This window comes from Natrix helvetica (genome assembly GCF_964273705.1).
Source record: "Natrix helvetica genome assembly, chromosome: 1".
Classification (NCBI taxonomy): Eukaryota; Metazoa; Chordata; class Lepidosauria; order Squamata; family Natricidae; genus Natrix; species Natrix helvetica.
The window spans coordinates 245,256,165-245,283,289 of NC_138548.1; the positions used below are offsets into that span (position 1 = coordinate 245,256,165).

Here is a 27,125-nt window from a genome sequence, read left to right on the forward strand (position 1 = left end):
GCCAGTTTCTAGCTTATGGCTCTTACCCTATTAGGTGTGTAAGTAGAATAGTAACAGTGCAGTAGCTCTTGGGTATCTTCTCCTTTTAGATCACCACAAATGACAACCTGTTCAAAGTATAAAGTAATACATTTTTGAGTCCATCCCCTTTTTAAAAAATATTTTTTTATTATTTTTACATTTAAAACAATGCAGTACCGCGAAGTCAAAGTAACCATACATTCACATTATATACAGCTAGTCTCAACCATTAACTATTAGCCTACTTAATACATTGTCTATCCTTCTGTCCAATCACAATATATACAGTTTGTTCCAGTCTTGTCACCTTGTCCTATACCAATCATAAAATCTGTTCCAGACTTCAAAATATTCTGATTCCCTTTTATTTTTAAGTTCAAGGGGGAGCCTATCTGCTTCCGCACAGGTCAACAGTTTTCTGATTATATCTAGTTCTGATGGTGTATTTTCTTTTTTCCTAAGTTATGCGTGCCGCAGTTAGTACATGTATAATTAGACAAAGTGTATCTTTCTTAAACCCCTCCGGTATTATACCTAGGAGAAAAATTTCTGGTTTAAACAAGATTTGGCCTCCCACCATTTGTTCTAACCATGACTGAATCATTTTCCAATATTTTTTTGCCTCATTGCACGTCCACCACATATGATAAAAAGTGCCTGATGTTTTTTTACACTTCCAACAATTTGGGGCCAGATTTTTAAACATTTTGGAGAGCCATGCTGGGGGGAGATGCCATCTTATAAAGATTTTCTTTATATGCCATAGCCATTGTTAGTTTTTGATTAAGTATCCAAAGTTTTTCCCACTTAGGCAATTCCACATTATAACTGAAATTTTTCACCCAGGCGACCATAGTTTCTTTGACATGTTCTTCCTCTAGTTTATATTCCCTCAAAAATCTATAAACACTTTGATCAGCCTGTTTTCTGTCTGTATCAAAAGTTTATCTAATATTGTGCAATCTTTGGCAATACCTTCCTTCTTCCTATCCTGTGCAAACCTTGATTGTATCTGTAAGTAGGACCACTATTCTACTTGTACCCCTTGTGATGCCAATTCTAATCTAGTTTTGATCTCCCCCTGTCTGTTCAATAACTCTTTATATGTAACTGCATTTTCCATATTAATTAAATTTGAGTGTATGTATGCTTCCATTGTAGATAGCCAAATGGGTGTTTTGATATAGTGGTCGTGTTTAATTTTGTTCCATATTAATAACAGGGACTGTCTGATGTAGTGTCTATTGAAATATTTGTGTGCATATCCTTCTTCCTACCAAAGGAAGGCATGCCATCCTACTTGGAGGTCATGACCTTCCAATTTGAGTAATCTTTTATTTCTCAACGTTATCCATTCTTTTAACAATCTTAGAATGGCCACAGTATAATAAAGTTCCCAATCTGGTACGCCAACTCCTCCTTTTTCCTTAGTGTCTCGAATAGCTTTGAGTTTTATTCTTGGTTTTCTTCCCTGCCAAATAAATTTAGAAACCAATTGATTCAAATCCTTAAAAAACCTTTTTCTAATTTAATGGGAATATTCTGAAATAGGAAAAGAAATTTTGGTAATACATTCATTTTTATGACTGCTATCCTACCCACCAGGGACAATTGTAGGTTTTTCCACCTTTCTAAGTCTTTCTTGGAACAAGCATATCCTGGAATTCTTTATATTCTTTCTGCTGGCAGTCCATCCGACCCTGCAGCTTTATTATTCTTTTGTCTTTGTATAGCCTCAATTATCTCTGATGTTTTAATTTCTCCATTGAGCATATATTTTATTTCCTCTGGTATCTTTGGCAGATCTGACTTTTCCAGATATTGTATTATTCCTTCCTTTGTATAGTCTCGGTTTATAACTCTTGGGTAATCCTTTTCTTTTCCTCGAGTTGATAGCAGATCTTGCCTTTTTCATCTTGTAATTTATTGATCCAATTCTCTTGCTTCTGCTTCCTCAGCCTATAGGATAGCCACCACCCCAGTTTATTTGCATTCTCAAAGAAATTTTGTTTTGCTTTTTTTATAGACTGTGCCAATTTTGCTTTTTCAAATATAGCCAATTCATGTTTAATCAATTCCATACTTCCTTTTATACTTCTATTTTGTGGTTTCTTTTGAAGTTCATTCTCTAAATTTCTATACCTTTCTTTCAACTCTTTTATTTTTTGATTCTCAATTTTTTTCTTCCTAGCTGTAGCCGATACTGTGACCCCTCTTATAAATGCCTTAGTTGTATCCCATAGGTTTTGTATTGATGTGTTTCCTGGCCAGTTTTCTTTGAGGAAAAATCTCAATTCCTGATTAATTCTTTTAATATATTCCTGATCCTTTAGGATTGTTCTATTGAATAACCAATGATAATTGCCCTTTTGTTTTTTCCATATAATCCTCATGGGATTGTGGTCAGCCCATAAATTGGGTTCTATGTCTATCTCCTTCACTTCCGAAATTAACTGCATCGACATCCAGACCATATCTATCCTTGACCAGGATTCATGTCTATTCGAGTAGAAGGTATATTGCTTTCCCGCTGGACATCTTTCTCGCCATACAATATAGATATTTAATTCTTCGGCCATTTGGAAGAATGACCTGGGCAAAATTCTCCTAGCTCCTTTTCTCTTCTTTCCACTTTTATAGTGCCATTTCTAGTCAACTATAGCATTGAAATCACCCATTAAACAGACATTTTCATTTCCCATCTCTCGAATAATGCTATGTAGTCTATAATAAAAATTTTCCTGACCTTCATTAGGTGTATATATTACACCCAGTGACACGTTTTTTTGGTTTAATATAATTTCTACAATTAATATTCTCCCTTCCTCATCATGATAAATTAGTTTAGTCTGGATCATGTCTTTAACATATAATGCTATTCCTCTTTTCTTTTGATCAGCTAATGCTGTGTAAAGTTTACCCAATCTAGGATATTCCAAGATCTGGATCTGTCGTTTAGTTATATGGACATCTTGCATTGCAATTATATCGTAATTCAAATGTTTTGTTTTATTAAAGGTTGTTTTCCTTTTCTGTGGTAAGTTTAGACCATTGATATTCAATGATAGAATCTTGATTTCTCCTGACATGATTCTATGTGTATTTAGGTCGTGTGCTTCTTGTTGCCCTTATCTCTCTCACTTTTTTGGTTCTTCCCCTTTTTTCTATAAAACAACTTCTTTCTCCTTTCTTGTCTCCACTAGTTCCTTTTCTCTTATCTGTGCCCTGAGTCCTTGCATCCTTGCTCCCAACTGTTCTCCTTCGTCTTCCTCATCCTCCTGCCCAACAAGATTATTGTAGAAATCTTCCGCTTGTTCCACCCTGTCTATTCTGAATCTTCTATCTCTCCAAGTTACCAGTATGCCCTCCGGCATCAGCCATCTGAAGTTAATTTCGTATTTATTCAGCATAGATGTTAAAAATTGATAGGGCCTTCTTAGTTCTCTGATTCTCCTCGGTACCTGTTTTAGGACTGTTAGTTGTTGTTTATTGTGTATAATCGGATCATCTCTTGTTCTATTCAGCATCTCGTAGCGTATTGATTTTTTAATGAACTTTACATTTTTTAGTCCTTTCTAAAGAGTAGTTCAGTAAGAAAATTGTCCAGTAGAGACTTACTGATCAAATATAACAGACTTAGGCTTAGGAGAAATATTTGCTCTCCCTGGGTGCACTGAACAGGACATTCTCAATGCGTAACGTAAGAGTGTTAGATTGAATTCACTGACATTTTCAACGGATGGAACCAAATTCATGTGTTTCTTTTATTGGGAACAGTCATATTAGATATAGTATTTTTCCAGCTGCTCTTTCTTTTTAGTCTCCCACCAAAACTTAGAAATTAGAAATATTTTTTTAGCTTTTCTTATGGCTTATGAGATTTCTGTTCCAGTTTAATTCACTTTTTAAATTAAGGTTATTCAAAATGTACCACAAATCCTTGAGATCAGAAGAGAAATAGAAGTTAAGCTTTACCAAAAAAATGACCTTGGCTTTTAGATTGACAATGATAAAAGAGAACACCATACAAATTGTCACAATTCATAACCATAAAGAAAGGGAGAAAAGTAAACAAGTACAAAAAATGGTATCAATCACCAAACAGTAACTCTAAAGAAACTAAACTGCAATAACGAACTATTTACTGAAGTTATTGTAACACAATTGAAAAAGAACATGAAATCATGTGCAGATTAGCCTTGTTTCACACTGTACCAGTTAATGAAGGCTCAGAGCAGGAGTCAAGACAACCAGTGTGGAGGTTGTCCCAGGACAGAGAGATCACACTAATGGCAAGGAAAATACAGAGCAAACTCAAGAAATAAAAGGGCAGAACTTTAATAATTCTACTTGTGAAAATCTCAAATCTTCCCTCTATCACCAATTTACGACCATTCATTTAACAATGGCTCGAAGCTATGACAGCCTTAGAAAAAGTAACTTACAACCTATCCTTGACATTATGATCATCATACTATTCCTGCAGCCATGTGACTGGGTGCCTGTCAGCCAGCTTGCATTTATAATGTTTGCAGCACCTTGCGCTCACATGATTGTGATTGGTGTTATTCCCAGATGGCTTCCACCAAGGAAAATTAATTGGGAAAGATTCACTTAACAACTGTGTGAATCATTCAACAATTGTGGGGTTCATTTAATGATGACAGTAAAAATGGTCATAAAATTAGGTCAGGTTACATGATGACTTGCTTAACAACCACATCCTTTTGCAACTAAAATCCTGGTGTCACTTGTGATTATAAGCTGAGGACTATCTGAGTTTTGATATCCCAGACATTTCTTACACAATGCTATTACTTCTCTCTTTCTAAATTAGCCTTCTGCTTTTTGGTGCCATTCAGATTTGTTTTACCACAACTCCTAGAATCAATAGTTAATAACCATAGAGGATAATAGAGGAGTTATCTCTCAACTCCCAAGAAACTATTAGATTGGGGAACATTGCTCTAAATGCTGCATATTTAATATTACCCTGTCCAGCACAGTACCTGTTTGAGTGTCAGATAAAATGCAGCAGTGGCTCGGGCCATCTCAGGGAGGACAACAGGAATCTTCACAAGTCTCTCTGAGAAGACAGTTAGGATCTGTCCAGCTTTCTTCACCCATTCTTCACAGTCAGTATAACTCGCTGCCCGGAGCAGATTAGAAACTGCAACAGAGTTGGGGCTGGGTTCTGCACCATCTTGATCTATAACAAAGGTCAGTAAATCAACTATTTTTTGAACCCAAAAGAATGTACACACTTTTTAATGAAAAGGTTATTTTTGTAATGCTCTGACATCTTCTAGACCAGGGATCCCCAAACTTGGCAACTTTAAGACTTGTGGACTTCAACTTCCAGAATTCTCCAGCCAGCTAAGTCCACAAGTCTTAAAGTTGCCAAGTTTGAAGACCTCTGTTCTAGACTGTAAAGCTGAAATGGGAAATGGGGGCACAAAGGGGAACCAATTAACATTATGTCATCACAATACAAGGACAGCCCCTTTTTGAATGGACATTGTGACTTGCATGCAAATTCAAAGGAACTGCAGTTTGCATTCCACTTTCATGGCATGTTTTCTCAGTTTTCTTACGTCGTCAGTTTCTTTCTCAACTGTCAAGTTCTTCAGTGTTTCAGCCTTAAGAGGTGCAATTTCTTTTAATCCCATTAAATTAAGTGGGGCCAAATCCCAATAAAATAGGAATAGGTGAGAACTGTTACACTGTATAATTGTCAGGGATTTGCTTCTGGGTCTTAGTATTCACACTGTGTGCTCCCCCATGTCTGACTGCAGTCAGCCAACTGCTCTCAGGGGGCCTACCCAATTCCTACCTCACACCAGGTTACCTAGACAATAGCCAAAGAGCACTTAAGTCACACTATAGTCTACATATACACTGACATTGTGCCAACTAGACTGTTCTACTTAATACCAACAAATGACAACCAACGCTACTGAGAACATGTTAAATAACATAAAAGCATTAAAGTGCAATAAATGTATAAGCAATAACAAGCTTGCTGCAGAAATGCAATTTTTCTATTTCCTCAAACTATGTGCCAAGAGAGATGTTTGCCTTATTCATACTTGCACAACACATTAATGTTCCATACTTGCTGCCTCACCACTTGTACCTATCAGGACTAAAAACCAGAACACAAACTGGGTCTTCTGATTAATCAGATTCCCCTCTTAAGCAGATACTATGCATTAATTTTTGCAGACGGTTGCATAGTGAAAAAAAGCACAGAAACTACTTTTTGGCATTTTCATATCAGAAGGAACCTGATCTACCATATAGTATTCATGTACATTTTGTTACAGAGAAAGACCAAGACATTGCTAGACCAGCGTTCCCCAAACCTTCCAGGTTGGTGGCCTTGGGGGGGGGGGGGGGACAGGGGATGGTTTTGCATAAGGGGCAAGCAGGCATGCATGCACAGCTTCAATTGTGTAAGCATGAGTGGGGCTGCACATACACACATGCTCAACTGCCACTGGCATGACCCGGTTTGAATGGGCCATGGCCCGGTAGTAGGCCATGGCCAAGGGGTTGGGGCCCCCTGTGCTAAATATCACAGTGCTAATCAGGAAAGGAATGCTAAATATTCTTACTGTGAACTCTCCCAATGGACAAGAAATCTCCATCGTCTCTAAGGCAATGCTGGAGAATTCTGAGGTATCTGGGGAAGTACCAGGTTGTTAGAGTCCCTAGCAAAGCTCATCCATATTCATAAGCACCTATCACAATGTCACTCAAAGAAAAATTATACTATGGTTACATACAGTGTTCTTTGCCAAATAAAGCTTAACTTGCTTCAGCTAGCTTAGAAATATCTGGTTAAGTCACCAGGCAAAAAGCCAGGAGTTCTAGTCCTGCCTTAGGCATGAAAACCAGCTGGGCGACTTCTGTTATTCTTGCATATTCACCTTCTAGCTTTTAGTCAGCAAAAGGCTAAAAGGTTGTAAGAGAACCCATAGTTATCTTCAGATTGATTCCTCCCTTGAAAAGCCACGTAATTTTCAAAGACAAATCAAAAATTAGAACAAGGAGGGCCTACAGAGTAAAAAAAAAAAATCACTCCTCTACGCCAGTCCTTTAATTCCCAACACATTTGTTCCTTAACTTTGTTTCAACTGCAAAGAGAGAGCAATATCAACGGTGGCAAGTCAAGGATTTTCCATCAGCCAATAAAAAGTCTGATTATCTTCCTGTTTATATCTTTGATACCTCTGCTGCTGGCCACATCTGTACCTGAGGTTAAGTAAGAATGGGATGAAGTGAAGCAGGCCCCTTGAGACAGTACATGGTAATGAATGAGAAGTTGGAAATCCTCCCTTGGTTAGACATTAATCCGAGCTTGAGAAACAGTGGGATTTTTTTCCTTTGAGGTAATCTTTTAAGTATCCTGGAAATTTGTTTCTAAAATAAGCTCAGGAGAAAATCCAAGTTCTAATTAATTGTAAATTGATTTTTTTCCCTGAAATAACTGTTGAATAACTCTGTTCTAGGTGAGCTGTATCACTAATGCAGTACCTAGATCATAGACTGTCATTTAATCACCACTAGAAACTGGAGTCTCCTTCTGGAAGAAATACATACCATCCTTTATGCGAAAGAGCAAGGAAGGATCAGCAGCTTCTGTGGAGAAATAGGCAAAACCTTTCGGATCCCAAAAGAGTTCATCTTGTTTTTGCTGAAGCTGCACAGCCCATTCCAACCAGCTAGGGTTCAATGTGGCTTCATATAGATCAAAGAGTGCTTGGATTACAAAGACATAGTCCTCTAAGTATCCATGGATAGGCACAGAACTGGGGGGAAACAAAGGAGAAAAAAAATCCAGCCTCATAATAGGAGTTCATAGCTATCATTAATAAATCCAATTTTTGCTATGAGCACTCTCAAAGAAATGTATGTGAAATATTTCCAGCCATTTCTGATATTCCAAGGGAAGATCCAAGATTCTAACTGTTTAAATGACATTCTCTAATATCCAGGCAGAACTCTATTTCTTTTACCTTGTGGCAATGACTTTGACTTTGTCTTCTCCAATATGAGAGTGAGAATAAGTGTTTGTTCTGAGAATTTACTGTCACTCTCATACCAGAAACTGCCATAGGAGATTGTCACATAAGTACTGCTGGAGAGTCTAGCAGCATTTTATACAATATAGGGAGTGGGGTATAATATTTTTATGTGGATATATACAAATATATGTATCCGTCTAAACACACATTCCGTCCTACTCTTAGACCAACATTTTCTCCCACCATTCTAATATATAAAATACTAAAATATATACTTTTTAAATGTCTTCTTTTGCTCTGGATATTTGGGGGGGAAAAACAGCACAGACAGTTCTGAAATCCAGTGTAAATGTTTTCTATCTTCTTAGATGGAAAGTGAAGGATAATAAACCTCTCTTGAAAACAGTGGCTATTGTATTTTGGACACAAGGCAAGTAGAGAACCAATCTCTTTCTCCAAATGTGTGGACCAAATAAGAAAAATAATACTTCGATCTCCCTTGAAGTGATATTACAAAGGTGAAGAAAATGGAAATTAACCTGGGAGCAAACCATTTATCCATGAAAAGGTGAGCGCAAATAGTTTCAACGTAATCTCTTCAGTCTTCCCTTCTTTGTTTCTTCTCACTATCTTTTCTCCCACCAGCTCAATTTGCTAGCTACTTAAGCAAAGTTCAATCTGAGATGTAAAAAGCAGGTGTGGAACTGCTGCTATCACGAAGCAAATCACCCTTCCTTTCTGATTACCCCTAACTCTATTGACATATATGTAATTTGTGTTTGGTCAAGAGAAGAGCAATTTTAAGATGGCATAGCCTGTCAGAAAGTGGATATTTGCACAACTAGCCAATCTCACAGAGGTATCTACTGGCTCCTATGAAAAGGCAAGAGGCAGTAAAAGGCCTTTTAAACTACAATGTACTCCAAGTTCTTCCACTATACACCTAATTATAATCAAAACATTTCCTCCTTCAGATGGAATCTTAATTGTCTGCCAAGGGGGTCTTACAATGCCTCCAGTGTTATTGGATACTCTTGCTCATCCACAGACAAGACACATAGAAACAAATACAGGTTTTCAATGTTTACTTTTCACTGTGTAAAACCTCCATTTACTCTCACATACATAATGCCCATTCATATCTACCCAACTAAAAGCATGGCTGGATTTGAGTTTCAAAAAATTAAAGCAGGATTTAATTCTTTGAATTACAGTTTCAAAGATTTGAGTTTCAAAGAATTAAAGCAGGACCCCGCTATGCACACTCCTTGATCCTATGGAATGGCTCAACTATCCAATCTTGGCAGTTTACTCATGACTAGTACTTTTTCATCTCATCCGGTTCTCATGGGAATTACCTGATGTTTTGAAAGCAACTTTTGCTATATCTCCTTGAATGCATCATTCCACCTAGACTAAGTAGGCCGCAATCTTCTAGAATAAGGTTTTCTGCCACTCTGGCCTGACCTTAATGAGCTTTATATACTAGATATTTCGTATCATCTATTCACACAAATATATGGTGCAGGTAGTCCTTACTTAATAACTGCCCTGTTTAGTGATCATTCAAAGTTATGATGTGCTGAAAAGGTTACTTTGTGACCAATCCTCAGACTTATGATCGTTACTTGTGATCATGTGATCACCATTTGTGTGCTTCACAGCTGGATTTCAACCAGTAGAGACAATGGAGAAACCAGCAATAAAATTGCAAGCCATGATCACATGATGTCTTGTTTAATGACTGTATTGCTCAGCAACAGTTTCTTATCCCAATTGTGGTTGTTAAGCAAGGACTACCTGTATAATATCATATTATCAGTATACTGTGGCATTATCTAATAGCTATCATTACAAGTTAGGCATACTGTACTACTATCAATATGGTTATACAGCAGGTCCGCAGTGAAACGTTGCTATCATTTAAATACTGACACTCCAGAGTACTTATTTTAGAAGTGCAACCTGAAAATTGCCATCTCAAATGTAAACCATCCTCTGTTCAACCTCAGCCAAGAATAGTAGTGTTTGCCTATTGGGTACTCGGTCTCCATGAAGGGGCCGTGAGATTGGAGTACACGAAGCAGGATGAGCACATAAGCAAAAGTATTACTCTCTCCACTAGGTTGTTAAAAAATAAGAACAATAAAAAACAATACCTAGAACAAAAAAATGATAAATTCCTTATACTTACTAAGTCCAGATATTGTGCTGCTCATTCAAGCTAGTCTTGATATTAGTGAGAATTTTATCATTTTGTTCTTTAGAATATGATTTGTTTCTCCAGTTTAAGTATGGCTGTAATATCTGGACTTCCCGGTTGGCAGAAAAGTCTTTTGTACCATCTAAATGTCAACTGTATCTTTGTAGGTCAGATACGGTAGCCTGTTTAAGGATATAGCCGAGGATCAAGTGAGGGGGAAAAACCCAGACTGGAAACTCCAAATTTCATGTCCAGATGTATAATAAGATTAAAGGAAGTATATATAGGCCACATCTGCCTAGCATGCCCTTACATGTTTTAACTTGCAGGCTTCACTGGTTTCTCTCCCCAGGAAAATTCTAGGTCTACCATTCTCCAATATGAACTGCCTCTTCTCATCCACACTTCTTTCAGTATCACAGAAACAAAAATGCAGTGGCCATGTATTTGTGTAAGAAAGATGCCTGGGTTTTATTTTTCAGGCCAGGGTATTTATTCATGCATCCCAGTACAGTTTTGCTTTTAGTTGGCAACAATTCTGCATGGACCTGGGCACAAATCTTTCCCTGTGCCTATTAATTAATACTTTTAACTGGATCCAGGAGGATGAATCAGAACCTCAGCATTTACAGCAGGTAGTCCATGCCTGAGGTAAGTCCCATTTTCCCTTGGTCCATGTTTTCTTCTGTTTGATGGCATTGTAGTGCCTGGGATTGCCTGTAACTTACCTGTGGGTCACTGTGTTGCCTTGTCCTTGGTAACAGGTTCTTAGGAGCTTTCCACTGCTGGCATTAAACATGTGGTTTTGCAGGAAGGAAGCTGCACGTACAGCTCGGTCAATATATTCTTTCTTGCCTAAAACGGCTCCACACTGAGCAAAGCCAGAGATCATCAGTCCTACAAAGCAAATTAGTGGGAGACTGCTCATTTGAATTCATACCCTCAGAACATTCAACCTGTATTTCTTTTGAGCCAGAACAAGTCTCCTCATAGATTATCAGTTTAAGTCACTTCTTCCTTAAAATGGCTCTTTTCATATATGCTGAAGACAGGTAAAAGCAGATTATCATTTCTCAAATGCTTCACTTGTCACATGACCAGAGCATTATTTTATATGCTTTCTTTTGCTCTTAATCAGTGATTCGGGGGGAAAAAGAAATGGACAGTATCTTCCCCACTCATGACCCACATGATTCACTCGCAGAAGTTAGGGTAAAATAATACCCTGCAAAGATCACCAATCAGTAGGTCTTCTTGGCTCTGAAAGGTTTTTCCTGCACTATTTTAAAAAATGAACTTAGAAACTTAAATGGAAGATTTATGAAAGCTTACCTGAGAATTCTGGAACCATTTGGGCAGCATACACATTACCAGGACAGAAAGCAATTGAGCTGGTCTATTATTTTTTCATTATATACAGTATGTTCAAGTATCTTCATTTCATAAAGGAGAGGAGTGCTCCCTCTATATTCATATAATGTGAAAAACTACAATAATATAAACACCTTCATGGATTAACAAAGATATTTTTTTGGCTGTAAGGGAATAGGAAAAAGGTGCTACTGCCCCCTGCTGCCAAAAGAGTTTCAATAAACAGTGTTCCAGAATACTTTTGGCCAGAAGAAAAAAGAGCAAAAGAGCAAAAACCAGAAGAGGAAAAAAAGAACTAGCTGACTTCAATGATCTTATAAACTATTCTTCTAACACCACAGAAGCAGGCTTATCAGGTGTGGTTAAGTCTGCTCACCAAATTATTTCCCTTGAACGGCCGCACAATGGAAGAATTTATGGCAACGAATATACTGCTCTCCCCTCACAGAAGTCTTCCAGGTGTCAATGCAGTTTGGTAAGGGTGTTTGTTACTGAGCTCCATGCAAAAGAACAAACCTCACCATTCCAGGATGCCAGCATCTTGCTGTCCAGATGGGGCCGTGGCCTCTGAGTTCGTGCCTTATATAGTTTCTGCCTACTTTTAACTAGCAACGTCTTCAACTCTTCCAGCCCCAGTCCAAATCGGGCAGCTGTAAGTTCCAGGGAATATTGCATTATCAGAACATTTTTTCTTTTTAATTCATTGTGAGGGTCCTGAAATAGAAGATCAGTGTAAAAAAATAAAGAAAGCCTCCTTAAGCCCTGGGAGAATGATATATATGATGTGACCCATCAATGGAATATTCTCAGATGGGAAATTTTATGGGTTCCTTCCAATATTATTCGTGTGTGTGTGTGTGTGTGTGTGTGTGTGTGTGTGTGATTTTTTTTTAACATGTGCATTATTTCTGCCGTTGGGGGAGGTGTTTAAAAGATTTCTTAAATATTGTAAAGGTTTTGCCGTTTGAAAAAGGTTGAATATCCCTAACTACTTCATCTATCACAACACTGTCATGACCTTATCAAAACAAAATAGTCCTTCCTGGACAGTGGTGGGTTCTGGATCCCGTTCCAACTGGCCCAGTGGTATCCACATGGACGTGCGCAGTGTGCGCACATAGCACGTGCATGCATTGTACTTGCCTGTGACGCCTCCGCAAGCCTCCGCGATCCTCCAGCTGCTCAGCGGAGCGTCGCACAGGTGCTGTATACACCATGCGCCATATGTGGAAGCGTCAAAGGCTTTAAAGGACAGGTAAGGAACTCGGGCGGGCGGGCAGGCCCTCCACAGCACCGTACCAGAACGGTACCCGGTGCTCCGGGCAGGCTCCGGAAAGCCCGTACCGGGGCCTACCGCCTGCAACCCACCACTGTTCCTGGACTTCCTTAAGTAATTATTCTCTTCTGTCAAAAGACCAAATTACCTATAAAGCCTTTCCACTACTTTGGGAGCATCAAATAGTGAAATTGGTTTTCAAGTTCAAGTTCAACTTTTTAAGCAACTAGTATTGCCTTATTTTACATAGCAACTACTGTCTGAATCTTTTTTTAAACAAAGAACCCCTTGAATATCTTGCAGCACCACAGGGCTTTCCCCTACCATTCTCTTCCTCCCTAGAATGACCAAGTGAGAATGCAACATTGTCTGATCTTTATCTCTGTGGGATCATCTAGATATGTCAGTTTCCCTTGATAAGTTGCTCCCAGAGCAAAACAAAACAAAATGGATAGCCTCAATGAATTAGCTAAACACAACATAGTTCAATACAATCAGGGCAAAACAAATAAAGCTATCAAATGCAGGTCCTAAAAGTGAGAATTCTTAATTAGAACCAGCAACTTGTTGCTGCTGATTTCCCTAAGCCTGTCTTAGGTAACATTTCACTGATCTCAAGGTTATATTTCAAGGCAAGCCTTATTAATAAACAACTCATGGATATAGATAGTCCTTGTTTAATCACTGCCTCATTTAATAATCACTCATAGTTACAACTATGATGGGAAAGTAACTTCATGACCAATCTTTGCATTTCCAATCTTTGCAGGTCTGTAAAGCAAAGGGAAGCTAAGACCATAAGCACAATCACAGTTTCTCTTAGCAATCATTTCACTTCATGACTGAGCTGACAGTTTCAATTGTGGTTACTAAACAAGGACTACCTGTATTTAGTATTCAAGAGAATTTAAAAAGGGGCAAGACAACTGGATATTTATTTCAAATAATGAAAACTTCTAGTATCCTATCAGCTTTGAGAAGAACTAGTGATCCTGAATTCTGAGATCTTAGAAAGTGTATTGTCTCATCAGAACTGAGAATCCTGTGCCCAGCAAGACACAGTCACCTGTTGGTGAACACACAGTTCCCCAACCTTTCCTACTTTGCAGAGTTGCGGGGGGGGGGGAGGAAAATAAGGGACACTTCCGTGTGAGCAGCAAACAAGTGCTCCATTTGCGTAAGTGCCAGGCATGCACACCCACCGCTTGTGCAAATGGAGCGCATGCGCACATTCACCTGCTACTCATGCAAGTAAGGATGCATGCATGTGCTCAACCAACACTTCTGCAACCTGGTTCCGAAGGCCCAACCATGGTTGGGGTGGTTGGGGACCCCTGGTGGGGACCCCTGGGCTAGCACATGTGTTGTCACTAATAAGGGACTCAACTTTCCCACCCTTAGAGGCCCTCTAAGCCAACCGTTCCCAATTGTACCTTCATTGGATTCACATTGCCATCTTCCTTCATTCCATAGTGATGCATGAAAACATCTGCCACAATTTTTTTCTCTTGGATCCCTTCAACTGGGTCTGGCAGGAGCTGTCGGATCTCTTCAGCTGTCCATACGCAAAATGCACCCTCTTGCTTTTTCTCTGATTGGACTGTAGGGTATGAATCGGCATCCTCTGCACTGTAGAACCCCCCTGACTGAAAACCAAAGAATTAACAATATCATAGACTTTAATGTATAACCCAATTTTTAAAGTATAAATGCAAGGTGGTAAGATCTGCCTAAGAAACGGGACTGATTGAGAGGTCTCCTTTTTTCACTCCTGAGGCTGCCCAATATACCCATTCCTTGTTGAATAATCCTGTTCCAATGGCCAGGTTATTAAGTGAAATATTTGCAAAGTGAGCATGTGATTGACTGAGAGACAGAGAGATGGTGGCATCTCATTTAGGTAAAATTCTTTCGTACAGTTATGCCACCGTTACTCTCACTCAGCGTGGATTGCATGTGCATCTGTCAGAAAAAGATTTTTTAAAATTACTATTGTATTTGCAAATAGTCGCAAAGCAAGGTAGTAACTAAATGAGGAGTTGGTGATGTCTGCAATAGGCCCAGATGTTAACCTATTCTTCAGAGGCAAAAATAAAGAATGTTGCCTGAGGAAAAAAAACTAGACTTTTTCTTTAAAAACTAGGAACTTTCTACAGTATAACCACGTATAAATAAGTAGGAGGAACAAAATTTAGATACATTCTTTCACATTTCTGAACTTAAAATTAACACATTCCTAAATAAAGAAACTCTGCTTTAAACCACCAGTCTCTACCATACTTTAACGTTTTTGAGTTTTCTGTTCTAGAACACATCTGCAGAACTGGTGATCCTTAGCTGAGTAAATATGGCACAATTGCCTTGGTCTTGACAACCCATTTTAGCCATAGATGCATTTATTCCAGGTGTTGCAGGCAATTCAGCAGCTTATCACCATCTAGTAGCAGTAAACCTTACATTGTCACTCAGATCCCGAGAAACATAAAGCAAAATATCTGCTGCCGTGTCTGCAAAGAATTCATCACCAGAAATCTGCACAAAATACAAGAAAACATTATTCCAGAAAAATGAAATTGGAAGGAAAACACTATGCAATAATTCTGTTCTTGGAATAAACAATGTAAAAAGCCAAACTGGGAGTAAGGAGAAGTTTTATACAAAACCATGAAACCACAGGTTGTCTAATATCTAGGCCAGAATATGAAGTTTGAAAAGATATCATTTACATGTTGCAATGTTAGACAATTCAATCACATCCTGAGATGATGTTTACTATTCTTATTTCACATCTGAGAAGTATCTAATACCCCTACAGCTGTAATAGCTCACATTTAATCTTTTAAAACCATTTAAACTTATACGAGATATGGAATTTGGCCAATAAGCATATTTAGAATGTTGAAAAACTGCTGTAGGATTAATATCAAAAGCTTTGAGGAGAGAGGGCTTGACGATTCCTAAAGCAGCTATTAAGGTGGAAAACAACCAGACCCAATATTCCCATCTACTAGAAGACAAAGTGGTCTTGCCTACCCCCACTCTATTTCTTTATTTTGCTGTTTTACAGTTATCTTTTTGTTTCCTGAACAGGTGGCAAATTTCCAACAAAGTAATAGGCTGGAATCACCAATATCCATTTTTGGTTTCTAAAAATACAGCCCATATGGAGCAAAACAAGTAATCTTGCAAATAAAGATATTATTAAAGGCCAATGCTTTGCTTTGCAGCTTGCCTGCTTCCTTAAAATTAAATACATAAAAAGTTCTATTAAAAAATTATGTCAGATTGGGGCAAAACCGGGTGGAAACCGTGCTGGAAATCCTAAATATACAGACAACCATGGAATCATTATAATCTCAAATACCTAAGAATATACTTCACAAATATTACTACTTAAATTAACGTAGAAAAGCCTCCTGATTAAATCCAGTTCTGAGATTTGGCCAATTGTAGATTCTTGTGAATTTCACAGTTGGAAATCCTTTTTGAACTCCATCTGCACAACTTGATAAAGACCAATTAAAATCAGAGTAGGAGAAAGAAAAAGGGTTTATCCTTAAGCTCTCTTCTCTACCCATGCTCATTTTAGCCATAATTCTTCACCCAAAATGTGAACAAAGTGTCATATGTACAATCACTGGATGGCTATCCAACCTATTTGTCTCAGAAGAGCCATCACACAACTTACAATTAAAATTCATCATTGCAGCATTGCATCAATAGTTGTATATTCATTTATTAATTTACTGCAGGAGTTACCCTATGGTATGATGGGAAGCCAATACATTTTACAAATAAATAAATACAAATAATTAAATGATCACTATTTTCTGCTGATACTAATAAAATGGAAAATAGACATTTTGATAAAGAACTCCAAATAATTATAAGTGTCTGTACTTTCATCCTTCATCACAACAATCTGCTCCCGTTTATCTGATCAGCCGACAGTAAGGAAAAATGAGCAGGATGCTTAGGCCTCTGCAGATTGTGGAGAGTGGGCCTAAGAACTATACTCTCCATAAATTTCCATAGCACCAGATTATAAATATATTAAAATATTGGTATTTCTTAGCCCATAATGAAACATAGTTGTAAACTGACATAAACAAGAGTTATGCCTCAATTTCTGATTCCCACAAAACCTGAGAGTGAATAACAAAAATATAGCTGTTCAGAAGATTTTAACGGAACATGTTTGGTACACCTTTTATGGGAGATTATTTTGCAAAAAAAAAAAAAACTGCCACAGGAAAAGGCCTTGTGCTCTATATAAACAAACAGTAATTGGTTACAGACCCAACTTTGAGGTATACAATGCCACAAAAGACAGAACATTTGTGAAATGACATTACCATTTTCATTTAAAATGAGGAATAGTCAGCTTTCAAAACTATCGCTCTTGTAATTTTAAGCAGCATGAAGTAAAAACAAACAAGCAAAAATGCCTTTTAATACATATTGTAATATGATAATCATGGATTTGAAACCTGGTGACTCCAATTTATTTTTACAAAATCTAAACAAATACATGTCCTATCATATATTTGATATATCCTCTAGTACAATTCTAATATTATCTATTTTAAAGCATTTCAGGATTTCTACAGGATCTAACAACTCAAGTGCATTTTTATTTGTACATATTTGCATTGCTTCAAGAGAAGGAATGGCATTATAAATAGTAGAATTAACCATAAAATGTTTTTGAAAAGCAAACAAATTAGTTATGAAGGACAACTAGAATCTGGAAAGAGACTTTGAAGAACAAAGGGATATCATATAATTATGTGGGTTCTCTTGTAAAAGCTACAAACCAAAAGGTATCCTGCCATATTGCTAACATAAAGTGAAGAATGAAAGATCTATATACTACTAAAATTGATTTCTATAAAACTTTAACGGGGCAAAATAATGCACCATAAGGACAAAACCTTTTGAACCAAGGTACCTCAAATGAGCTAACTTATAGAATATGTTCAAAATTCAGTATTTATTATTACATTATCACAAAGCAGTTTATGACATAATACAAAATGGCATAAAACATTTCTTGTGCTGATGTTTGTGTTATACAGTTCAACATGACTATTTTCAAGGCAGATATATATCTGAAAGTATCCCAACTTTTCCAGTTGAAGAAAAAAGTACATTAGAAGCTCTATCATTATTCAAGGCTTTGAAGAAACTGGTACGGAAATATCTCTGAAAAAATGACCCAATGGGACAAGGGCTATCTTGTATCATTTAATTCTGATTTAGTTTCTCTTTGGATGACAAAAAAACCCTCCCCTGTCAGTGTTTGCCTTTGACTGTGAAGTCCATTGTGTTAGTGGATGGACACATTTATGATACTTGGAAATCACACGTGAAAAATAATATTGGAAGTATCAGGCATCTTTACAGTACTGTAACACTGTGCTACCTGGGTTACGGTGCTAACATCCCAAAATGTCATAAGAGGTCATTTTGGCTGGAGTACTAAGCAAATTCATTTAACCCCAGAACACATTTGCATAGAGGAAGTGCAATATTCTCCACATCAGTGAACTGCTTCTTGGGTTTTTTTCCTCCTCTCAACAACGATATGTAAATACTGGCTATTCTGTAATGTTCCAAGTGATATGTCTAAATGTTGCTTTTCATATCACATTGGGGTGCCAAAATTATTGCTAAAAATAATAGCAGTAAGTAACAATGGCGGCATAGGGAAGCTATATCAACAATATCAGTATTCCCTTTAGTTGTCATTGATGTCATAAAAAGAACAAAGGAAAGAAGAAACCTTTCTTCTCTGTTCTATCTGTACCTGAATAAATGAATTCTGGATGCAAGAACTGACATAAAGAAATTAAATGTCAGTCTACAATAGCTTCTTCTTGCCTCATCCTGCTCTTTTTGCCCCACAATTCTTGGTTATATCCATGTTCACTCAGCAGTAAGTGGAGAATGTACTCTAACGTTAAAAAGGATTCAATGAATCACCCTAATCATTAATAATAACATATTCTCGTTCAAATATCAAAGACTAATCTGAATCTCAACTGTTCCAGATTCAAGAAAATAGACTTCCCCCAAGATTGATCAACTCTGTCACATTGAAAAGTAGGCTTTCTATTCACCCCAATATTACTGTTCCACAAATGTGGGGCTGCTAGGCATCACAAGATTTATTCTTGGGTAAAACTGTAACTTTCACTTTGCCATTCATCTAAATCAGCAAGAAAGAAAGTTAATGAAAACATGAGAGTCACCCAATTTGTTTTTTTCTGGGCACCATTACAACTTGCTTTCTGACTCAAATAAACAGAGTTAATTCATCAGTTCTTTCAGACCTTAATATGGTAGCCAAAATATTTTACTAAGGAATACCTGAAATGCCCTGGCGTAAACTACCGCCAGCTGACCCTGATCATACAGCATCTTTTCAAAATGAGGGACCTGCCAACGTTGGTCAGTTGAGTAGCGATGAAACCCCTGCAGAATAATTGGGGATGGGGGAGTATAGAAAAATATTTTCATTATTTTTGCCATGTAAGAATTAGGATTCAATCTTCTACACATACAGTACAAAACAGGAAGATGAATAATTTTGAGAGCTTACTGATCAGGTCAATTACTTCATTAGTCATCAAATGATCATGATCATTTGGTGGATAAGTGGCCTAATGGTAATACGGAGCTGTCAGTGCAAGTCAGTCTCATCACAATCTGCAATGATTTAACTCATACACAGAACATAAATATCTATTAGCCAATACATTGGATGGGAATAAAACAGTAAAAGCATAGTAAACATCGGATTTGGCAACCCATGATATGATGACTGGCATATGCAGTAAAAGTTCCAGGAAACAAACTTCTTCATTTTCTGCTTATCTTTCTAGAATCTGTCACTTCAACAAAACATATATTCTATTTCCAAATCAATCATCTAAAAGTCATTTCTCATAACAATTAAAATTCAGGACTGATGGAGCAATTGAAAAAGGGGATGGGAGAATAGGGTTTTTTTTAAAAGGCTATCTTAGACAGGTTATTTCCTGAATTATACTGTGAAGCTATTTTTAAAGATCTCCATGGACAAAGTGAACATTGCCACAGAAATCAATAGAGAAGATTTTAATATAAGTAGGGAGGAGCATATTAGTTCATTTGTATACTAAAGTGATCTACTACAGGAGTCCTCAAAGTTTGGGATCAACTATTAACAGTACAGGAATCCACAGACAAGAAAGATGTCACAGGCTGCCACTTGGTAGGTAGCAATGAAGGCATTTGAAGAGATATTTGGATGTCTCAACTTGTCTATTTCTACAAAATTCAGAAATGTTCAGACTTTTTTTTCCTATAATATTCTGAAGGATCAGTTTTTGGAGAGATCATCTTGGAAGAAGTTTGTGACCACTAAAAAAAGATTTCAAAATTAAAATGTGGTGGGGGGACTAGTTAGACCATCTTTAGATAGTTCCTCCTTTGCAATATCCTTCCAATTACAAACACCACCGAACCAACTATTTAGCAAGTTATGCATGATATGATTACACTGGAAAGGGAAGATTGGTTAAACTCTTCATTCCCCAGAAGAAAAAATGAATGGGACTCAAGAAAGAGGATTCTATCGAAGTAGAATATGCAAACAATGTGCTTTAAAAAAACTGCATTTTGGAGTATTTTTAGAATGCAAAAGTGTGCCACAATTTTTAAGAATTATTAGATTTCAAAGGCAATTTTGTACTTGTTAATTAGACTTTTTATCTACCTTCTCAAAGTGGAAAGCAGATTTATGAAATCACAAACATAAACTGGAAAGGGAAGGACGGGCAGACAAACAGAGACTACTACCAGGCCCTGACAAACATTATTTCTGAATTCTTTAATGAAAAGTTTCAAATTACGATTTTACCTGTGCAATATGATCATGAATACCACCATATGCCATCATCTTGAGTGTATGCAGGGCCATCTGAAGTGCTCGTGCTCCTTCAGTGTTTGACCGTTGAAGAGCCCAATAGGAGAAGAGGAAATTCAAATTAACTGGAATAAAAGAAAACAGTAAAGTAATGAACATTAATCAGTTGTTTATGCAATAGTAGCTCTTCCTACAGAAATAGCTAGACAATCTTGAACTAACCTGGGGTAGGGAATTTGGGAGATTCTGAGAATCCACCATATTCTTCATCATAAGTCTCTGATAGTTGTTGAAAACATCGGGTTGTCACTTCTTTTAAGGAAGGGGGTGCTTCATCCCCTCGAACGCCAACATCAGTCCTAGCTAACAGTGCAGATAAGATTTTCTGGCTGTTTTCCAAAAGGGTACTTTTGTTCCGTTTCCACTGAGAAGTGGGGAGAAGATATCTAAGTCATAGTTTGCTGCTCTTTATCCATGCCTCATTTAGATAGTACATAACTTTTCAAGTTGCTTTAGAAAATGATTTGATGCATCATAGATGCTACTTCTCACATATCAATTTAAAAATAAGATAGCAATGCATTAGGGGCAATCCAACTGAGTTTTTACATATACTGTATATGTTTGTTCCCACGTAAACTGAACCATTATAGTTATATATCATAACTTATGGGTTAGAACATTGTACGATCTCAACCTATAGTTCCTTCAATAAACATAGATTAAATGATCTAATGTATAAGCCTAGTTAATGAGATGCTCTAAGTTGCTGCATCATGAACACATAGGAAACAATTCATTACATGAATTTTTAATCCACAAAAATGTTTGCTGACATTTTTGTTAATGTATTACCTGCCTTCAGAGACATGCAACATCATGTAAAATATTTAAAATATTTTGTTTTAACCAAAATAGATTTCTATCCATGGAATATTTTCCATTAGAAAGTTCTGTCTATAACTCAGTTTCTCTCCTTAAATCCTGTTGTCCCTGGGCTTAAGCTAAAATTTCTCATTCATTACATTTTCTCTTATAAGCCATTCGAGTAAAAGCTCAAAATTGGCACTATCATGTGGCTTAATCTCTCATGTATTATTCCAACAACACGTTCATCTTATTACAATTGCGGATACTGAATCCCATACCTGCTCTAGGATGCGAAGCAGAACAGTCCGAAAGCCAACCTGATAAATTCCATCTTCAGGTGGGAAATAAGTTCCACCTACAAATGGTTTGAGATCAGGAGTCAACCACACACTCATTGGCCAACCACCTCCGCTGCTGGTTGCCTGCAGTGAAACAGAATGAGATGGATCAGATTCCTTTCACGTATGTTTTGGAAATAACCAAGTTTTCTCTACGTTCCAACTCCCCACCTGCACAAAGGTCATGTAAACTTTATCAACATCTGGACGCTCTTCACGATCCACCTTGATGCACACAAAATTCTCATTCAAAATCCGACCAATTTCTTCATTCTGAAAGGATTCTTGTTCCATAACATGACACCAGTGGCAAGTTGAATAGCCAACTGAAAAAGTATCAATTAAAAAAAGATTACTTATGAAAAAATTGATTAACCATAGTTTCCAAAGTGTTGGTTTTAAGTCCATGGGACGGGGACATAATGGGAGTTTAAGAAGAGATTCACGCACAATCTCCCTCAGCACATTTAAAGGATTGAGCAAAACAAGAACAAGAACTGCAGATCAAACAAGAATTGCTAACAATAAGTAATGTTAGTGATTCTAACCCCATATATGTTTTCAAAAAATGAGAAAATATTATTCCTAAGAAGTAATAATACTAGCATAATAATAAAAGATTGCTGAATTAGTGTGATTTGGATATTTAAGAAAAAACTATGATGGTGAAGTTTTGTAAAAAGATTGTGAAAATTGTAGAACCAGGAAAAGCAATCTGGAAATATCATTAATGATAATGCTGAATGTTTCCTTGTTTGCTACATGTAGCCTCAATTAAATATTATCATCTTGTGGGATTGAGGAAACATGCCTTCTCTGTCACTGTTGCTGCTCTCCAAACAGCATCCCCCCTCCCAGAGATACAGGTGGTGCCCACTCTACTGCCGTTCCAGAAAAAACTTGCTCCCAGGCCCAGAGATCATATACTAATATGGGAGGGGGGGTGCTGGCTCATTATAGAAGCAATCTGTATATCAAGAAACACATTTTTAGAACAAAAAAAGAAAGATGGGCTTCGCATTTTCCCTCAGGAAAAAAAAATTAAAAAAATATTGAGCAGTTGAAGAACTGCTTTGAACAACATTTATTCCTTTATTCACAGGTTTATCCTCTTGGATTTCAAACTGCTCTCAAAGGTATAGTATTGTTTTTATCTGTAAGCTCAAAGGCGCATATCATACATTCATTTTTACCTGACAGAAATATTAACTTGTCCTCTCGCTTTGCCTTATCAAAGGCTTCCTGGCCCCATGGATACCTGAGAAAAATTGAGGAAAGAAAGAAGCTGGATTTTTTATAGTGTTTCCTTTGTAATATACCTATTATACCTAAATGTAGGTAAGTGGCTACTGCCTTTTCTAACTACTGGAAAAGCATTTTGATGTAAGACAGCATTCCCTGTCAAGCAGAAGAAACCATGTACATTATAAAAAGTGCTGCCTAAATTATTTGCACAGGAAATAACATACTTGGTAAGGCCTGGAACTATGCCAAAGTAACTCTCCTGGCTGGTCTCCAGTCTAAAAGGGAGTGGGAGCAGAGCAATTTAGCATAGGTTAGGTGTCAAGTGTATACTTAATTAGAATTTGATTTCATTGCTGCTGCTGATTTTAAGTATCCATGAAACAATTTTAATTAAAAGTAGCTTGCTGTGTAGTGAACGATCAGTGTGTTCTGGCCAGTCAGGTGTTAGACTGGGATTAGGCAGACCCATACTCAGATCCATCTTCATGAAAATTCACAGAATAATTTCAAGCCAGACACTCTCTTCACCTAATCTACTTTGTACGGTGGCTGTTGTGAAGATGGAATTAAAACAAGACCTGAATGTTAGCTATCCTAAGCTGTTGAAAGAAAAGTAGACTATGTATCTAATTGATACACAGTGGGAAACATCCTATTGATGATGAGCATTCAATGAGCATTCTTGGAAGATAGGTTCAGAGAATTAGATTTCAGGATTCTAATCTCATATTAAAAAAATGCTTTTAAAAAAAATGTTTTACATCCATTCCATTCCAGCTACTTTATCATTGAACAAAACAGTCACCATGAACTACATCATTCACATCATTCAAGAGAAGTTGCGAAGATCATTGGTTGCTGCTGTCTCATTTAGATAAAATTATCTTGTGCAACAATGCCTTTATTACTTTCATTCTGCCATGTTACTTTCAGATACATAAATTTGGTTGTAAGTAAACACATGGATCAGAAAGTGAATTGTGTACTACTATTTATTACTATCTTACTTGCACAAAAGGTTGCTAACCGAGGTAGCCACAAAGCAAGGAGCATTGTATTGCAGAAAACAATTAATATATGATACTATATCAGCGAGATAGTATAATATAAATGTAAATTTATTCTAGAAAGAAAGGGAAAAACATCGAAAACTTAAGACAGTAATATCAGAAGCAAAACAATTTCAAAAACTTTGACAGTTCAAAAATCTCCTTGCTCTTCTGTCAAAAAAATTCAACAACATCCTAATTCAAAAGTTAACAAAGGACACCTGTTATATATATGATCTTTAAGTTTTAGAGAATAAAAGATATCTAAAATCAATCACAGAGATGTCTCGGCTTTTCAGTCAGGTTAAATGTTTTAGATTTTACCTCAAGATACAGATCAAGGCAGTCATTGACAGTCCATGTTTTCCAATAAGATTGACCCAAAATAGTCACAATGGGCAACTTTTTAAAAACTTAAGATTAACTGTAACCCAATACAAGATAAAACATTTAAAACGAAAGAAACAACTAAAACAACTTTGTGAATAAGATGTTTTAATATTCCTTTTGTTCTTTACCGAAATACATTTCAAATTCAGAGCTGAAAAGGAAAAGAAGTGTATTGGCCCTTCCACAAAGGTGCTGCAAGTTTTCCTGGGTTCAATCTTGGAAAAGACATATGAATTAAGGAGGTGCTGACACCTCCTCATACCTAGCACTTGTCAGCTCTTAGCTCATTATCCAAGGCAGATCTCAGTCACTGTCCCTAATCACCATCTGTCCAACCTTCAGCAATTTTGAGTCCTAGCACTTAATAATAGGGCTTAGGCAGTCTCATATAATCTCTTAATATGCGGAACAGAATAAAATAAAAATAGGCGAGGAGAAGGAGGAAGAGGAAATCCAAATCTCAATGATAGCGAAGAATTGAAGTGAGTGAGTGATGCAAAGGTAACAAGGAAGAAGTATAAACAGGTATGATTATATTAACCTTAAATTTATCTCCTTTGCAGATGAACCAGAAGAGCTCAGAAACAAGCTACAAACAGGAAATCAGAAACAAAGGAAAAATTAAGCTTAGGATCTGGATTTGAAAGTTGAGAGAGTAGGGGCATGCATAAGCACACCAGCGTGCCTAACATCCCTGTCCTACTGTACCCATTTATTTATACTCATTTCCTGTGTTGTTATTCATGTTTATTCTTATTCCTGTCATTTTGTACATGAGTGACAAAGTAAGTAAATAAGTAAGTAAGTAAGTAAGTAAGTAAGTAAATACATACGTACGTACGTACGTACGTACATACATACATACATACATACATACATACATACATACATACATACATAAATGTACAGACTGAGCTGCAGAAGGAAAAATGTTTTGATGAGAATGCTAAATCTGGAGGCTGCTGGAAATATTAAAGGAAAATGATAGATTCTTAAGAAGAGCATCGGCGATATCCCCAAATAATAAAGCCTATCTATTTCACTTCACTCCTCTGCCTAGTAAGATACAGGCAAAACAAAATTCCTTACCAGTCAACAGGGTTATGAGCATGTTGAAGGAGGTAAGGAGATTTCTCATGGATGAGACGGTTAGTATAGAGATTGTTGCTGGTCTGGCCGCCTTTCCCGCCTGTGGCCATGCTTGAGGTGGTCCTCAGAAAGACCGTCCTGAAACAAGAAATGCCAAATATAGACAGAAGGCAATTTGGTCAGTTTCTTTCCCAAGCAGCTAGATGTGGATTGGATTCCAGGTTGGGTTTCTAGGACAATGTACAGCATAAACTTCCTCAATGGGCATTTTATCAGACTGAAAACTGCATTGCCAGGAAACAGACCCGTCTGAATTCACAAACAAACAAATTGGCATTTTGTCCAACTCAAAATTGCAGAGCCAACAAACGAACCTGTCTAAATCAATCAATTAATAAGCAGGGAAGCAAGGAAACTCAAATCACAAAGGAACCTAGGAGGCCTACTGCTAGACTTTAGGCTCAGTAGGCACGTGGATTTCAGTCAAACAGGCTTCTTTTCAAGGCAATTCCTTGCACAGGCTCCAGGGAATAAATCATGAATTTACACACATTAAGCATAACAGAAGGAAGTTATTTTTTAGCCCAGAGTTTCAACACATCATTCAAAATGTAGAAACCTTCTCTCTCCCTCCCTCCCTCCCTCCCCCTCTCTCTCTTTATTGTTGTTGTTATTTAAGATTTAATCTTCAATTTGATTCACAGTCTGGGACTGGTAAAAACTTAACAGTTCAAGTCCTAACCAAGAACCCAAAGAGCTCTTTAAGGTAATTTAAAGATAAATTTTTATGATAAATTGTTGTTTTTGTTATTGTTGGCTTCACAGTCAGACAAATCTTTACATTGGATTTATCATTTTTATCCACCACTGAGTCCTTTCCAAGGACCTGGGACAGACAAATGTCCTTGTCTGATATGTTAGATATTGTCACAGAATTTAAGCTGCTCCAATTATTATATAATCTCCATACTAAGACTGATTATCAACTGTCTTCTTAATTTCAGGCTGTTAATGGAGTGGGCGGTTTTTACCCTTCATGTGGTTCTTTCTTTCTGAGGCCAGGGTAAAGTTTATTATACATTACTACATATTAGCTAGGAAGGAGGGCCTACAGGAAAGGGGGAAAAAAACTACAGAAAAGATTCCCTTCCCAGAACAACCATAAAGGATATAGTATCTCCAAAATTCATATTCATATTTATGAGGAAGGCAGCAGAAGTGGGCTTCAGCTTTGCAACTACTGCCTTCAGTTCAGTTACCTCAGGCCTCTTCAGACCATCTCAGCTCTCAGCCAGCATCTGAGTTGAAAGAAAGTGAGGATTGGAAACCCA

At 37.2% G+C, this 27,125-nt stretch overlaps 1 protein-coding gene across 2 annotated transcripts in view; it reads right to left on the reverse strand.

Moving 5' to 3' along the window:
* The window catches only part of SPATA20 (spermatogenesis associated 20), a 48,413-nt gene that overhangs the window by 15,780 nt on the left and 5,508 nt on the right, over positions 1 to 27,125 (reverse strand). Inside the window, exons 1-15 of one of the 2 annotated variants that reach the window (XM_081938093.1) lie at positions 27,054 to 27,071; positions 25,795 to 25,932; positions 23,215 to 23,279; positions 22,193 to 22,347; positions 21,962 to 22,105; positions 21,036 to 21,237; positions 20,808 to 20,938; positions 19,274 to 19,378; positions 15,359 to 15,433; positions 14,335 to 14,547; positions 12,147 to 12,339; positions 10,983 to 11,151; positions 7,627 to 7,835; positions 5,031 to 5,230; positions 27 to 107 (exon numbers count right to left, since the gene is read on the reverse strand). In XM_081938093.1, coding sequence (XP_081794219.1) covers positions 27 to 107; positions 5,031 to 5,230; positions 7,627 to 7,835; positions 10,983 to 11,151; positions 12,147 to 12,339; positions 14,335 to 14,547; positions 15,359 to 15,433; positions 19,274 to 19,378; positions 20,808 to 20,938; positions 21,036 to 21,237; positions 21,962 to 22,105; positions 22,193 to 22,347; positions 23,215 to 23,279; positions 25,795 to 25,904 — 2,052 coding nt within the window. In that variant the 5' untranslated portion in view covers positions 25,905 to 25,932; positions 27,054 to 27,071. Of the gene's footprint in view, positions 1 to 26; positions 108 to 5,030; positions 5,231 to 7,626; positions 7,836 to 10,982; positions 11,152 to 12,146; positions 12,340 to 14,334; positions 14,548 to 15,358; positions 15,434 to 19,273; positions 19,379 to 20,807; positions 20,939 to 21,035; positions 21,238 to 21,961; positions 22,106 to 22,192; positions 22,348 to 23,214; positions 23,280 to 25,794; positions 25,933 to 27,053; positions 27,072 to 27,125 lie in introns of those variants that run through there. The other variant, XM_081938092.1, reaches the window with a different exon arrangement.